Source organism: Lepidochelys kempii, chromosome 19 (genome assembly GCF_965140265.1).
Source record: "Lepidochelys kempii isolate rLepKem1 chromosome 19, rLepKem1.hap2, whole genome shotgun sequence".
NCBI lineage: Eukaryota > Metazoa > Chordata > Testudines > Cheloniidae > Lepidochelys > Lepidochelys kempii.
In genome coordinates, this window is record NC_133274.1 from 12,192,705 (window position 1) to 12,209,674 (window position 16,970).

Genomic DNA, 16,970 nt, shown 5'->3' on the forward strand with positions numbered 1-16,970 from the left:
CGTTTGTTATTGTAGGGTTGCTCGTGAAGGCCGACGCTGCACCACGCTGCCGTTTGTTATTGTAGGGTTGCTCGTGAAGGCCGACGCTGCACCACGCTGCCGTTTGTTATTGTAGGGTTGCTCGTGAAGGCCGACGCTGCACCACGCTGCCGTTTGTTATTGTAGGGTTGCTCAGGAACGCTGGGCTACAATCACTGGTTTCCTCTTAATAGAGCTGGAGAGGCACTAATTTACACCAACAAAAAATTTGGCCCAGTAGGTCAGCTTGTGTCCAGTGTAGCCTTTGCACTGAAGCCATTTTTTGGTTACAAAAGCGTAAGTTTTGCTTGGATTTTTTTGCCCACATAGCTCACCCCACTGGCTCTTGTTCCCGACTGGCACAAACGCTCTGAACAGATCCTTGCTCCCAGGCTGGGACTTTTGTACCAAGTTTTAGCCTGGAGCAAAGCTTTCCTGGCTGCGTCTCGTCTTCAGCGGGTTGCCGAGGTTTCCAATTGTGGAAGCTCTGCTGGAGCTGGGGCTCGGAGCGGCAGGATGCCTGCTGCTGGGACAGGAGAGCAGCTTCTCGCTCCAGTCTCCTCAGCATTGTTTGGTTTTGTTTGCTGTGGGAAATTACACAGCTGGCAAACTCCACACAGCTGAGGCAAGCAGTGTGGAATGAGAGATTTCACGCCACCGTGCTCCGGCCTTGGGGAGCAGCCTATCTTTGCAAGAGCTGTGATGCCAACAGCAGGGCAAGCTAGGATCCAACCTGGGTCGTCCCACGGGCTGGAGAAGATCTAGCTGAGTCTGCCTTCCCCACTGCCAGTGCTGAACTGTCCCTCCATCGTGGCAAATCGCAAAGGGAGGTAGCCTCTTTTGCAGATGGAGAGTAACCCAAATCCATCTCTGGCTAGGTCCTTAAGGTGGTCTGGTTGGATATTCAGTTTATGTCCGTCATTGGCCATCTTATCCCACCACCAAAGCTCTTGGCGACCACATGATCGCTGGCCATGGAGGAACATTCCTTGGTGAACTCGCTTTGAAATTCATTGGGCTCCCACCTTAATAATTCCAACTCTCCTCCACGCCGAGCTCCTAAACCAGATGATCTCCATGGAGCATCAGCATGTCACCTTTCTGGTAGAGCGTCAAGCTGGAGAGAGAATGCCACAGTTCGCTGTGGGGGGCAGGTTTGAGAGAATGGGAGGGAGTGATCCATCAGTAGATCTTACCCACCAGCCGCAGATAACCACTGCCATGAGGGCCACGGTTTTCGGTAGAGCTTGGCATCCGGCAGCCCCCATTGGGAATCATTTAGCCGATCTGAAGAGTGTAATCACTCCTGGGAGAGATGGGAGCTGTGGTGTCCTGGGTTCCTTTGGACATCTGGCCCCACACGATGAAGAACAGACCAGAGAGCCCCTCCAATGATCCTGCCTCCAGCTGACCAGCCTGCCAGCCAGAGCACTCCAAACCTTAGAGCTGTGTAACACCGACAGACCCCAGTCATCAGCGGGCGGGATCGAACCTGGGTCCTCTGGAGCTAAATGCATGAGCCTCTACTGCATGAGCTAAAAGCCACGTGGCCCCAGCTAAGGCTGTAGAGCAGAACCATTCATCTCTACGTGGTCTCGGTGCCACTAGAGGGGACAGAGCACCACACCCAGGAGGTGTGCGGGTTACAGCTGTAGTAGCCACAGCCACAACTGCTGCCATTCCTAAAACCCCACCCGGACTCCTTTTCTGTTCTCAGCCCAGCCGTCACTCTGGTGTTACCACACAAGGTGGTCCAAGGGGCTCCCCATAGGAGGCAGCTAACGCTACATCGCAGGCGAGTTCCCAGACACGGTGTGTGTGGCTGTAGATTCCAGTAAGAGGGCTGCCACGTGACTGTCTCTTCATAAGAATAACAGCCAACCCCATTTGCCTTGGGTAGAGGAAGGGATGGGGGTGAGGAAGCCGCAGGAGTCGACAACCCTTGCTTGACTCCTAAGCGAAGTGTCTGTGCGGAGGGAGGATTAGCAGTTTGTCTGCCAGGTGACTAAGCACTGGAAACAGTTTATTTAGAATTGGTCCACTCTTGCTGCACCAGCCATTCATCCTGCAGTGTGCGAGAGACGTGCATCTCCCCACCTGCCTCCCGTACATATACGCACACTCAGACAAATACCCCCCACTCGCTCACACACACACTCTCACTCATGTGCATGCTCTCCCAGAAGGCTCAGAGTTAGGTACAATTAATACAAACGCATGGTGCGGATAGAGACATACAGAGCAAGGGCCAAAGTCTGCAGTTCTGCCACATGCAGGGAAGGGAACGGCATCACTGAGACCGGAATAATTTGGTCCCAAGAGTTGGCGCTTACATTGCAAGGTGATAGGCACTTTTGACAAACCAGATAAAGATGGGCAGGGCTCGGAAGGACCCGAGAGTGGCATCTAAAGCTTTAGATCTAGCACCTGGCCATGCTGCATGAAAGGAAGTTGGACAACTGACCAGCGCAGGGCCTGATTTTCAAAGCGGCTGAGCAGCCAGAATTCTTACAAAAGTCAGCGAAAGGGATAGACCCTGGAACTCCTCACCCAAAGCCTGAGCTGCTACCATTTGAACTGAGGGATTAGCTTCTGCCTAATTACTAGCAGTAGTAGACTCTTCTCCTACATGTATACCAGCCACTAGAGGGGGACACAACACACGGAGCCAGGATGCCACATTAATACCAATGAACTCCCATTGACTTGTGCAGGAGCTGGGGGTGCTCAGCACCTGGCAGGATTTGGGCCCTGATTCATGCATTTTGATCCCAACATTCATCCCAACATGCTGGACCAGGCATCCCTGTAATTATCGCTCACTGTGAACTGTAGAGGGTTAAACTCAATGGTCTGCTCCCTTCCTCTGTGGACACAGCTGGGAAGGCCTCTCGGGGCTCAGCAGGGTGGGAAGTCCTGTGGAAAAGTTGGTTTAAAGTGGGGGAGGGGCCGAGGACAGGACGAGCTGAGTGTTGTGGTTGGAAGAGGGGCTTCCAGTCCCTCCCGCTGCTCTCCTCACTGGCACTGTCCTTGGGAAAACAGGGGCCTCTCGGAAGTGCTGTTTGAGCAGGATGAGGATGTGGGATTCACTCACTCTGACTCAGATGTCGCTTCTGGCTAGTGATCGGCCCCACTTCAGATGAATCACAGCAATACATACATAGCGAGCCAGCCCTGCAGCCCAACTCCAACTGCTGCACCGTAGCAGTGCAGGCAGCATATCCAGGAGAAGTGGGCAAGGCTAGAGGGTCCCTGTAGCTGGCAATCCCCTGCTGCTGGGAGAGACCCAGGGGCCATGAGCCCCCTGACTAAATTAGAGCAGCCTTAAGGCTGCTCTGATTTACACTCGTGGTCTGAGTCCTCATAGTCTGGCTCCCAGATCTGGGGGCTGCAAAGATGACTGAAAGCCCCTCTGTCCCCCATCCCATCTCTGGTCTTGTGCTCAGTGCAGCTTGGCTAGACTGGATATTGCAGCCTCTTGTTTTGTGACGTGTTGCCTTGTGAGTGGAGTCTGAGCCACAAAGTTTGGACCCAGATCGAAACTGCCGCAAAGCTTGAAGGAAGGGCATTTGGAGCTGGGGGTGGTTGGTCAAAAGTGGACGTATGTAGCGTACAACCGAAGCTGGCTGGAGGATTGGGGCCTCTGATGTTTAGTGATTATAGCAGTTGTTCCGGGGTCTATTCCCAGCTCTTCCACTGACTCATTTAGGGCAAGTCACTGCTCCGCTCTGTGCCTCAGTTTCTCCAGCTGCATAACTGGGAAGATAATATTCACCTGAGTCCCAGGAGGGTTGTGGAAAGTCACTAGTTACTACAGCGACCGGCTCGATAGAGAGAGAAAACCATAAGATAGACAGGTCACTGATAGAAGAATAGTAACAGCTGTGTCACAAACCCTGATCTAGCTACTGGTGCCCGCCTTGCCCCAGCTCAACACACAAAGTGCTTGGTGCTAGCTTTGTGCAGGGTTAAACTTCCTGGGTCTGATTTACTGACCCTGTGGTCATGACCTTGCTGGTTGCTTGTCGCAGCAGAACGGATGTAACGCAGGAGAGAGCGGGGTGTTTAGCTGACTCTGCTGCATTGACAGCCTGGAGGAAGCAGCCCTGCGTATTGGGGCAGCTCGGATTTTCTAGCCTGAATCGGCACATGCCAAACACGTCAGTAACGCCGGAACATCTGGTACAGCATGTGTCATTTGCCGCCATCTGGCTGTAATACAGGGCTGGCCGAATGGTGGAGGGGGGGAATCTTCCCCAGACAGGACCCCCCTCCCCACCACCCTTCCATCCCTAGAGAGCCAGAGCCAGGGTTTTCAAAACACAGCTGGAGGCTCTTCTCTCGCCTTGGGACACAAGGTCTTAATGATGCACAGTCTAAATTTGGGGTGACTCATCTGTAGCGTGGGAGGGCTTGGGGGGAGGGGAAGGTTACACGGTTCGTTTCTATCCCACCCACGGGCTTTTAATCAGAATTCCTCATGTGTCCCTGGGGGTGCTGAGCATTGATCTCTTCCCCCAGTAAACTTAGCCACTGCTGGGGTTCATGCAGCCCAAAACAGGAGGGGCCAAATCCATCCCAGGTGCAGATCCATTGAGTCGGATTGATTTGTCTCAGGGGTTTCCCGAATATGATAATTTTATCCCCTTCCTCAGTACAGGCCTGATTTTCAGAGGTGCTGAGCACCTGCAGCTCCCATTGATTTCAGGTGTGGTTCTCGGTGCTCAGTACTTCTGCCGATCGGGCTTCCGCCCTGGCACCATCCACCGCTAACACAGGGCAAGAGCCAGCCTGCGAAGCGCTGAGCTCTGCTGACGTCAGTGGGGAGGGGCCTCGAAAAGGCCAGAGACTCTGATCGCACTTACACTGGCTCATTAGGTCTCCATGTCAGGCATCCCTCATGTTCGCCTCCCACCCCCAGGCCAGCATCACGTCATGTCCGTCCACCTAGACTGGGCAGGGTTGTTCCCCGCAGTGCATTGGCCGATGCGTCGCCTTGAGGTTTAAGTGACTCAAGCAATGGCTCTTGCACCTGCTACCCAATGACAGGCTGTCCCACAATCTAGCCACTCGCACCCGTAGGACACTTTGCTTGATAGACAGCCTAGGTTTTCCTTCTTGTCGGGTCCTTTTCCCAGCCTCACCCCTGTAGTATCTGAGCATCTTCCAGTCCTGCATTAAGTGACAGGACTAACATCTATTGTGTGTGTGGTTCGTTCTCTCGTTCACGCTCTCCCCAGTGGCACATTAGCCCCTGGGCCAACAGAGCCCATCCCCAGGGGCCTCGGCCAATTGGGGCACCCCTGTGCCCAACCCCGCTCCCCGGCAGGAGTGCTGGGGAGGACGGGGGGAACCACAGGTGGAAGGGGTGGGGAGGGGCCCCCCACTTGCCCTGGCGTAGGGCCCCACAAAACCATAATCCGCCTCTGGTCCCCAGGGGAGGAATCGTGTCTGCAGTGGAGGCTTTTGTTCAGGTAGGGATTTGGAGGGACATTTATATCTACATGCTGCTGTGTGTGTTAGCAAAGGCAGGCTGCAGAAGTGCACCTGGAGCGGGAGGTTTGTGATGGCCCTTTGTCCCGCTGAGTGTTCATTCCACAGCCTCAGACTGCTGCCGCAGAGGGCTCTGTCTCCTGCCCGGATGAGCTTTCTGGTAGAAAGTCCCATTGTTCCTGAGAAGCAGAGCTGTCAAACCACAATGCCCATCCTGGAGCTTCAGCCTCTTCTAGATGTGCTGGGCCCAGGCACCATGAAGACAAGGACTGAGACCTTCAGCTTTGGTATTGGACGGGGAGCCAGTGCAGAGAGCAGAGGCTGGGTCTGATGTGCATCCAGGAGCCAGTGTTGCCGAGGAGACAGGCTGCAGCGTTCGGTACTAGCTGGAGTTTCCCCAGGGGCTGATGGCTACAAGCCCAACTAACTGCATTGCTGTAGTCTACCCGGGGTTGACGAAGGCCTGTATAATTGAAACCAGGTCATCATCCAGCAAGATGGGACGGAGTCTGCTAGCCAACCAGAGATGCTGGAAAGCATTGCTCAGGGATACTGCGAGACGAGAACTTAGCATTGGCGAGGAATCTGGCAGCACTTCTGAATTACAGCCTGAACAGACCAACGGTGGGTGTGTCCCTTGCTCACTGAAGTCCCTTTGGCCTGCCCTAAATTCTTATAAACAGCTACCATAGGTCCTGTGTAGACTATTGGAATTGTGCTAACACAGTGACTCCCCACACACACTCTACAGGGCAGCAACAGGGAGTGAACCTGGAACAGGCAACTCTCACTTGAGCTAAAGTAGTAACTATTAGCTGGTAGCAGTAGTAGGGTCTTATCTTCCTGTGTGAACACCAGCCACTAGCAGAGCAAGACGTAATACAATGAACCAATGGGTTACAACCAGTGGTGAGCGGGAGCCAGTTCGCACCGGTTCGCTAGAACCGATTGTTAAATTTAGAAGCCCTTTTAGAACCGGTTGTTCCGCGAGGGACAACCGCGAGGGACAACCGGTTCTAAAAGGGCTTCTAAATTTAATTGGCCCAAAGTGGCGCCTTAGGTGCCGACTCCATGGGTGCTCCAGCCCTGGAGCACTCAAGGGGAAAATTTGGTGGGTGCTGAGCACCCACCGGCAGCTCCCCGCCCCGCTCCCAGCCCCAGCTCACCTCTGCTCTGCCTCCGCCTCCTCCCCTGAACGTGCCGCCCTGCTCTGCTTCTCCGCCCCCACCCCCCCCAGGCTTCCCGTGAATCAGCTGTTCATGCGGGAAGCCGGGGCGGGCTGAGAAGCAGGCAGCAGCTTCACGCTCAGGCCCAGGGAGGCGGAGGAGAGCTGTGGCGGGGGGGGGGGGGGGTGAGGAGGGAACCACAACCTCCCTGGACCTGAGCGCAAAGCTGCCGCCTGCTTCTCAGCCCTCCCAGGCTTCCTGCCGAACAGCTGATTCGCGGGAAGCGGGGGTGGGGGGGGAGAAACAGAGCAGGGCGGCGCATTCAGTGGAGGAGGCAGAGCGAAGGTGAGGCGAGCTGGGGCTGGGCGTAGGGTGGGGAGCTGCCGGTGGGTGCTCTGCACCCACCAAATTTTCCCCGTGGGTGCTCCAGGGCTGGAGCACCCATGGAGTCAGCGCCTAAGGCACCACTTTTGATGTCATCAGTGGGAGGAGCGGCCACTCCCCCTGCTCCCCCCCCCCAGCTACGTTCCCCCACCCCTAGGAGCCAGAGGGACCTGCCGGATGCTTCCTGGGAGCTGCCCCAGGTAAGCACTGCTGGGTCTCCCCACCTCACCCCCGGCAGGTGCCTCTGACTCTTAGGGGTGGGGTGGGCACTCACTACTGTGGCCCATGAGACCCTCCTGCCCGGTTCTGGGGGCAGTCAGGGGACAGGGGAGAGGGGTGGATGGGGCAGGGGTCCGGGGGGGCATCAAGGAACGTGGGGGATTGGATGGGGCAGGAGTCCCGGGGGGTGGGGGTGGGCAACAACCCCCTCGTGGGGTGAGGAGGGAACCAGTTGTTAAGATTTTGGCAGCTCATCACTGGTTACAACACGTGGTCCTCTCTCTGCTAGTGTGGGTAACCAAGGTGCAGACACAGATTATTTGCAGCGTGGCTGGTTTTGCTAACAGTGCTGGGGAGCTGTGCTTTAGCCTCTTGCAACCCTGACCACTGTGGCTGGGGAGACGGAAGCAATAACTCAACAGGGCTTTTTTTTCTTCCCCCCACCCAGCGGTGGTTTCAAAATCCAAGCACTGTTGCCATTGAAGCATGTGACACTTGGCAGCTTTCAGCAGGAAAGCGGAGCCTGTGGGAATAGAGTCAGGCGGGCAGAGGGGGTGTTGAAATCCATCTGGAAGGGATGGCTGTTGGGCAAGAGAGTAAGTGGGAGGCTTGTGCTCTGGAATTGGAGCATTGGAGGCTGCTGGAGTAGAAGAGACGTTATGAGAAGCTGTTGGTGATCTTAGTGCTCAGAGCATCTGTCTCCTTTGAGAAGAAATCAGCAAAATCAGCATTGGAGTTAGGTTCTCTTTTTTTTTTTTTTTTTTTTTGCTTCTCTACGATGCATAAAACAGGTCTGGAAGATTTTCAGGGTTTGATTTCTTCCCCCTGGGGCCACAGGCGGTTCACTACACTACATTGTGTCACCAACGCTTATCAGGCCGGACACAATACTATTGTTATGCCTTCTCCTTGGCATCGTTACCTGGCTTTTGTTTAATGAACTTGTTTTACTTTGAATAGCAACCAACCCAGTGCTGTAATTGAAAGGAGAGTGTTTGCCAAACCCTCCATTGTATTAGCAAGTTGCAGTGCGTTGTCTCTTGAAAGGAGCAATAAATGTAATAACTTACGGGCGTGTTGCAGGAGATGGCTGCAGAGAGATGTCTGTGGGAAACTTGAGCGCACCTGCAAGGCAAGGTGAAGACTGGTAGAGTCTCGAGGAGTTTGCCGATGAGGAAGAGAGGCTGGCATGGCAGGGAGCTGACACAGTCAAATCTCCAGCAAAGCTCTCCAGCAAAGCTCTCTCTTGCTGAGGCAGAGACGGAACACAGTGGCTCAAAGTTCTGGGTGTCCTGAACAGCATGTTACCCCCGCCCCGCCACCATTCCCTTTGCTTGTTAAAATTGAAATTTAATATATCTGCCCTTTGAGACTCTGTGGTGGCCGCAGAACTCATAAAATGACAACATCACAAGAGCCAGGATACAGGAAGCTGAGCAATTTGGAGGGGAAGGGATTTTTAGCCAGATGGCTTAAAACTTGGGGCCAGATCCTCACCTGATGTAAAATTAATAGAACTCTGACTTCAGTGGTGCCATCCGCATTTCCATTCTCTCAGGACAGGTCCCATAATTTGTTTTGGTTCGTACTTATTTAACTCAAATGCCTAATGAACTCTATGGAGTAAGGAATCCTTTGTTAAAGACTGAAAGCATTTCATTTAAGATGCACATTCTCACTGTAAACATCCTTGAGACATCCAGCACAACCAGACTTGACACAAACCCATTTAAAAAAATCCCTCTCAGGTTGTCTTTAAATGAGCAATTATGAATAGCTTCTTTGAGGTAAGGATGAAGGCTTGTAGACCTTGTCTGGAGAAAAGTGTCAATCTTGGAAGGGGTGGGAAAATAAATTCCATCCTCATTGTACAGACAGGGAAACTGAGGCACAGAGAGGGGATGTGACTTGCCCAAGCTTCCACAGTGAATCAGTGTCAGAGCCTGGAATAGAACCCGGGAGTCCTGACTGAATCCCTTGCACTGTCCATGAGTCCTCTTTTGTCCTTCCTGTTGTCCTCAGTGCTACAAGGGCCAACGCCTGGAATGAGCACCATGGTATTTGAGAGGTGTGACGTTCCTTGCTGAAGGACCCTCTGTCCACGTGAGCACTGCCAGGTTTGTTCAAGAGCCAGGGCCACATGTTGCAGAGAATTCCTCCAGCAGTTCACAAGTGTCTCTTGAGTAGCATACGCCGTGTTGTTGTAGCTGTTTTGGTCCCAGGATATTGGAGAGACAAGGTGGGTGAGGGAATACCTTTTATTGGACCAATCTCTGTTGGTGAGAGAGACGAGCTTCTGCCCTTACACAGAGCTATTCTTAAACACAGCAAGAAAGGGAGAGGGGGAAGATACAGCAGGAAGTGACCAATCAAGCTACAGAGAATGGGTCAGGTGCTTAGGTCTAAACTTGTCATGCTTCCCCTGGGCTTCAGCCTCTCATCAGCCCAGGAAATCTGTGAATGTAGTTAAAAAGTACCTAGCCACAGTTACACAGGCTGTGAAGAGAACCACCCTTGGCATTCCACTAGGATCTCCAACCACTTTCTAAACATGAACTAAGCCGTGTCCACCACTGATCAATATTAATCTCCCTCTTCTATAGATGGGGAAACCGAGGCACAGAGCAGTAAAGTGACTTATACAAGGTCGCTGTCCACTGTAATGGGTTTGAACCAGAACAGACCCTGATCTGAGCAGCTTGGACTCACCTCTACCTTTAAGCCTAGATCACCTTTCCTGGCTCTTTATTCACCATCAAGTCCGAGTCCCACTAACCTGCTTTTAAGAGCATGACGTCTCATTTTTGGACCCCTCCCCCACGTGGGAAGTGTCTGCCTGCTCTGTGGTTCCCTTTCATCATCTGCAAACTCTCTCAGATTGCCTCACAGTCGCTGCACTCTCCACCCACCTGCCGAGCCTTTCCTCCAGACTGAGGCCCGGATCCTCAGCTAGTGGAGTTAGTGAAGTTAGTGGAGCTGGACCAACTTACACCCACTGTGGCTCAGACCCTCACTATTTAAACTGGCTCTATGATCAGCAATAGAGGAGAGGCCAGGGATTTAAAATGCTCGGGACGGATCTTTGACCCTCTTTTGCACCAGTCCAGCAGCACAAAGGAGATTTAAAGCAACCCCTGATCTGTGTAGGAATCTGCAGCTGGTGCAGGGATTGCTTTGGTTTCCTGGTGTTGGAGGTGGGGTCAGGGAGGGGATATGCTAGGGGTGGGGCCAGAGTATGATGTTCTCCATGAATCCTGGCCAGCAAAACACTTACCCACCAGTGAGAGTTAGAGCAGCCATGAGGCTGCTCCAACTTGTACTGAGTGAGGTTTGGCCCCCAGCAGCCACAAGGATCAGGAGAGAGGTGGGAAAGTGGCAGAAAGCCCACCTGTGCTTTTACCCCTCACTCACTGCAATGAGCCAGGGTGCTCGGGCCAGTCTCGAGATCTGGTCCTAAGATTTTTATCAGGGCACTGTCACTTTAAAAGGTTTTGTGCATTGTCAGCACATTGGAGGCTCTTGCAGGAAGCAAGCCCAGAAGGCAGAATGGGAGGGCAGCACAAAATCTGGCAAGAGAGTCCTGCGTGGGCTGGACCTCGGCGGAAAGGCAATATTTGAACAAACTGTCCTTATAATGGGCCCAATTCTGCTCTGCTCTTGCACTGCAGCAAATCAGGAGCCACTCACCGAAATAAACAGAGTTACTCTGGTGTAAAGGCTGCGTGAGGTCAGAGTCAGGCCCAGGGATTTCCGCAGAGCTACTCCTGGTTCACGCTCTCGCCTGGTGTCCGGGAGAGGAGAACTGGGCCCTGTGGTGTACTCTTCACTGAACACAGGGCTGGGGCAAGTTGGGGGAGTGACGTCCTCCACCCGCAGACCAGGGGCAGGACAGATGCCCTGCCACGGGGCCTCCTCCACCCTGCCCTTGGGAGACCACCCCAGAGGGTGGAGGGAGATCATGGACCATGGCACGCTGCTAGTCCTGAGGCTCCATGCATTTTTGGACAGTGCCCAGATACCACGGTGACGGGTGGTACAATAGATAGAGTAGAGCAGAATGGCCCATCCAGCCCCTGGCCTCTCTACCGAGACTGTTTGCAAAAGCGGTGAAGGGAAGAACAGTGACGGTGGTTTGAGGATGTGGGAACCTGCCCCACTAGGAACCAAAGGGACAGGACAGGTTCTTCCCATAGGCCAGGGGTGGCCAACCTGTGGCTCCGGAGCCCCATGCGGCTCTTCCGAAGTTAATATGCAGCTCCTTGTGTAGGCACCGACCCCGGGGCTGGAGCTACAGGGACCAACTGTCCAATGTGCCGGGGGGGGGGGGGTGCTCACTGCTCCACCCCTGGCTCTGCCACAGGCCCTGCCCTCACTCCACCCCTTCCCGCCCCCTCCCCTGAGCCTGCCATGCCCTCGCTCCTCCCCCTTCTCCCCAGATCCTCCTGCACACCACAGAACAGCTGATCGGGAGGTGGGGGAGGGAGGGGGAGGCGCTGATTGGTGGCGTTGCCAGTGGGCGGGAGGTGCTGGGAGTGGGGTGGGGGAGCTGATGGGGGGCTGCTGACAATTACTGTGGCTCTTTGGCAATGTACAGTGGTAAATTCTGGCTCCTTCTCAGGCTCAGGTTGGCCACCCCTGCCATAGGCCATCTGACCGGCACCATCAGCTGCTTACGCTGAAGATTTAATCAGGGAGACGGCGCAGGCAAATTCATTGGAAGTAAATGGTTTGAGGCCTAAAGGGTTTATTTGCTGGGTCTGGTTTGTGCAAAGAGGAAGGTGAGGGACAGGGAGCCTAAACAGATGCCCCCTTAGTCTTGTCCTGATCCTTAAGGGCCATCAGCCAAATTAATAGCCACTGGTTCTGCTTGCATTTGTGAGGTGGATTTTTCTTCCAGTGAAGAAGAGTAGTTTACACTGGGGCAGCCCAGCCAGTGCATGTGTCCATCCAGTACGTGGAGCAAGCGATTACAGCTGCCTGATAAGAGCTGAGCGTTAGGATTGCCTGTCTCCTGATCCCCAGACATGACGTAATTCAGAAGAGGCCCTCATTAGAAATTATTCAGGGAACCCTGTGGGAGTCTTGCCTTGCCGCTGCCTTGCATACCAGAAGCCCAAAGGAGTGCAGATATTTTTCTGGCTCTGGGAGCGAGTAGGCACCAAGCTGCTTGGAGAGAGATCTGGAACCTGCCATTCTCCTGTCCTGGTTAGATGGGCTGGGTTGCTGGCCTGATTCAGCGCACACTTTGAAGTGATTGCTGGTGCAATGGCATTTTCTCCACTGATACAGAACTCAGTGGCACCAGCCATTCATCTCAGAGATGGGGAGGTTCCAGCCAGGTCAGAAACAAAGTGAGTTTGGGGTCTTTTGTTTAGTTCAGGACAGACGAGACAAACTCCTGCTCTGCTGATCCCACCCTCGCCCTCCCCCTCCCAATTCAAATTATGCCCCGTTTAAGGCTTCAGTTAAAAAAAAAGTGAAGGCCAGATCTTCAGTGAGTGTCAACCAGTCTAGTTCCACTGATGTCAAAGCCGCTACACTGATTCACACTAACTCAGGGTCTGGCTCTAAATTTCTAGCCCTTATGGTTGTGAAGGAAACTTTTCCAGAGAAAGCACTGTCTAAGGCAGTGCTTCTTAACCAGGGGTACGTGTATCCTTGGGGGTAGGCAGAGGTCTTCCGGGGGGACATCAGCTCACCTAGAGATTTGCCTTGTTTTCCAACAGGCTACGTAAAAAGGCACTAGCAAAATCAGTACAAAGTAAAATTTCATACAGACGACGATTTGTTTATACTGCTCTGTATACTATACGCTGCAATGTAAGTACAATATTTATATTCCAATTGATTTATTTTATAATTATACAGACGCTCCCTGACTTACGCAATCGTTCCGGAATGCCGTGCATAACTCGAATTTTACATAAGTCGGAAACGTATACCCGACCATTATGCCAAAAAACCAAACTTTTTCCATAAGCGCGGATTTGCGTAAATCAGGTCTTGCATAACCCAGGGAGTGTCTGTATGGTCAAAATGAGAAAGTCAGCAATTTGTCAGTAATAGTGCAGTGTGACACTTCTGTATTTTTATGTCTTATTTTGTAAGCAAGTTGTTTAAGTGAGGTGAAACTTGGGGTATGCAAGACAAATCAGACTCTTGAAAGGGGTACAGTAGTCTGGAAAGGTTGAGAGCCACTGGTCTAAGGGACCATCTACACCCCAAATGAAGGTGTATGTATAGCAGGGGTTTGTTAGGCATAGCCACACTGGCTTTAATCTAGCTAGCGCACATAACAATTAGCAGTGTAGATGCAATTGCACAGACTAAGCCTTGGCCAGCATCCAAGTACCCACCCAGAGTCACTGGTGGGCTTGTTCAAGGTAGCAACGTGTGCTACCCACTCAAGTCTTCTCTGCTAGTGTTACCCGCACTCACTGGATTAAAGCGGAAGCAGCTGTGCCTACCAGCAGTACAACTATTCCTGGCGTAAACGTATCCTTGGCCTGAAAGAAGAGTTTGGCGAGAGGTGTAAACTCCCCTTTCCTCTCAGTAGGGCACGAGGTCCTTTAAAGGCCTCATTTTCAAACAACACAGGCCACAGCCTAGAATTTCCATAGTTTGCATTGTGCTTCTCCATAGGATGTGTACTCCCATCCTGTCCCAGGCCCCACTCCAGTGTCACATGAGAAATGGGCAGTGTAGGGCCATTGATATCCTCCCTACTGTGCTCCTGCTCTGGGGGGATTCTCCCCTGACCCCTTGCAGTACACTTACAGGCCCTAAGCTGCCAGGAGCAGCACCAACCCCAGTAACTATCAGTTCCCATCCTAAACTGTTTAGCACTACTGTGCACTGTTAAAGAGCTGCCATCTTTCATCTCAGAGGTGGCTGCATTTCAGTGGTGGGCAAAGTGATTCCTGGACATAAGCACCACAGGAAGCCCTCTGGGATCCTACAGGAGGAAAGGTCCTGTTGCTAATGATACCATTATAGCTGCGCACTGGCAGGAAGGAGCCTTCACTTCCAGCCGACGTGTGTGGCTGCAGCATAGTGTCCCTGAGTGGGGCAGGGAGAAGCAGCATTGTGCATGACTCACAGCGCCCCTGTGGTCGGTGATGCTGAAGGGCTCGAAAATGAGACATCGGGTCTGATCGCTTCTGGCAGTTCCGTTTTGTCCCGGATCCAGGGTCTGACAGTAGCCGAGCTCCAGCTGCTGCGGAGGAAGGTATAAGACCTGTTCAGTCTCTCAGCGAAAGGGGCCTTGAGGATGGAGTGGGGTGAAAAGTAGATGTAGGGAAGGGGAATGGGGTGGCCCCATTAGGAATGCATAGGGCACCCTACAATCATCCGTAGCAGAGAGGACTCTGCTGGGTGTCTGCTCACTTTGCTGCTGTGCTTGGCCGCCCCTTCGGAAGCAGACTCAGCACTGCAGAAAGCATCTGACCATCTGGGCCAGCCCGTATTGCTCAGCAGTGATACTGCAGCTGGCCTCCCACGCGGCGAGCGAGCCAGCATTTCCCCACTGAACGTGGCCAGCATCCTACAGGGGAGACATTCTTCTAGAATGTGTCTTGGCTGAAATCAGCCCTTCAGTCTTTTTGTTAAGGGCTCATCCCTGCTCCCGCTCAAGTCAAGGGGAGATTTGCGATGGTCTTTGGGGGCAGCAGAATTGGGTTTGAAGTACGAGGAATAGGGACCGGCTTGGCAGGGATCTTTGGGGAGGCGCTATGGGTTTTCGGAGCAATAGTAATAACAGATCTGCTCTCCTCATCCCAATTACTGCAGCCCTGAGCTGAAATGCCAGGAGAAAAGCTGAGGCTGCTTTGGAACACGTTTAAATCCCTCCCTCTTCTATTCTTTATCTGCTGGTGACACATACCCACACCTTGCTCCCCTCCAGTCCTGCTGCCAGAATAATCTCCTGTTCCTGCCACCTGGACCACGTCATGGTCTGATCCCTCCTCTACCTCCCACATCACCTGCACAGCTCCCTTTCCTGTTTGCATCTCTCTTCTAATCTCTTCTCGCTAGCTTTGCCCAGGCCCACCTCTAGCCCAGTTTCCTTCACCCACTCTGTTGCCTTCTCCTTCCGTGCTTGGAACACCTTCCTCTCCTCTTTCATAGCCGTGGCTAGGTCTGATCTGAGCCCCCTTCTATCCACCCTCCCCAAAAAGGTCACAGTGGTGGGTGCAAGCTGGTGATTCAGATTTTGGCTCATGGACGTTGGTGATGGGGAGGTAAAGCAGACATGCGACGGATCATGGCCATGGTCAGTGTGCAAAAGCTGATAAAGAGCCCGATGACTGTGGTTCAGAACAGGGGCGGCAGAGCCCTTTGCCCAAGGAGACAAAGGTCTCTGCCCATCTCTCCCGGTATTGGCACCAGCGGAGAAGGAAAATTCCCCCATGTTTCTGTGTATGTCACTCAGGGACCTCTTCTCCCTCCACAGGTTCGTACTGCGGGAATTCAAACCCCACACCTCTGGTGATGAACTCCAGCTCAGTGACCATCCAGTTCAACAGCACCACTCACCGCTCAGGGCGCGGCTTTCTGCTCTCCTACGCGACCAGCCAGCACCCAGGTACGAGGCACCGTCCAGCCACAGCATGGAGTGAAAAGCAGGGGACTGCTGGTCCTGGGGAGCGGGGGAAGGGACAGGACACAAGTTGCACCACACGGATCCAGCCCCCTCTCCATGGGGACAGAAGGCCCCGCAGCCATGAGTCCATGCTGGCGGATCCTTCCCACACCAGCACACTACCAAGCCCAGCTCTGTGTGGATGCTCCTGGCAAAGCAGGGGTGGGTAGGCCAAGAGGATCCCTCACAACATCTATGCTCTGGTCCTTCTCTCGAGCGGGATAATCAGAGACAAAGGGCTCAGAGGTCCCCAAATGATGCTGTCTTCCTATCCCCAGGGCTTTCATGTTGCTGTTACAACCACATTTGGGCTGACAGCAGGATTTGGACCTGAAACTATTACCCCCCCATTTTTCAGAATTGCCAGCAAATCAAAAATTCCCTTATTCACACAGCTCCCCCTGGACACATACATGCTGACCCTGTGATAGAGCTGTGCAAGTTGTTCCGGGCTCATGCCAATTAACCCTTTATACCACCACCCCGCCCCGCCATCATGAGTTCTGTATCCACTACACACATTACAGAAAAAATATTGCAGGGATGTCACTTAAAGAGCTTTGCAAAATTATGTTGGACTACACATCAATTTCCACCCTCAAAGCCAGGTGTCTTCGTTACCATCCATTAACCAGTGCAGGGTTCAGAGGGAGAGAAAAATTACAATAAACAGACATCTTTTTAAAAAAGGATATGCATTCACTTTTCTAGACACAATAATGTGACAATTTAAAAATATGGTACTTCAGGGCCTCCTAGGGCTAGAATTGAGTGCTGGGGCCCCATGAGAAACATGGGAATCTCCCCTTTTGAATCCTTTCTGATGGTATTGTGAGAGGTTGTCCCCCATAAGATGCTACCTGATGTACTGGGACACCGCTGAGCCTGCCTGTTCTGCTAGGCTGGGCACCCATTTTACCTGTCTTGCTGAGCCAGGCTCTTAAGCCTCCTCCAGCACAGACACAGGCAGGGCCACACCCAACTGCAGAATGAAACAGACACTGAGATCAGCTCTGGGAAGACTCAGCTCAAGGGATTTGCCCCAGCAC

General features: G+C 53.1%; 1 protein-coding gene across 5 annotated transcripts in view; it reads left to right on the plus strand.

Moving 5' to 3' along the window:
- The window catches only part of LOC140900514 (discoidin, CUB and LCCL domain-containing protein 1-like), a 64,099-nt gene that overhangs the window by 21,820 nt on the left and 25,309 nt on the right, over nt 1–16,970 (plus strand). For 3 of the 5 annotated variants that reach the window (XM_073317901.1, XM_073317905.1, XM_073317902.1), the window contains exon 3: nt 15,733–15,864. In XM_073317901.1, the coding sequence (XP_073174002.1) occupies nt 15,733–15,864 (132 nt within the window). Of the gene's footprint in view, nt 1–4,860; nt 6,136–13,136; nt 14,509–15,732; nt 15,865–16,970 lie in introns of those variants that run through there. The other 2 variants (XM_073317904.1, XM_073317906.1) reach the window with 2 other exon arrangements.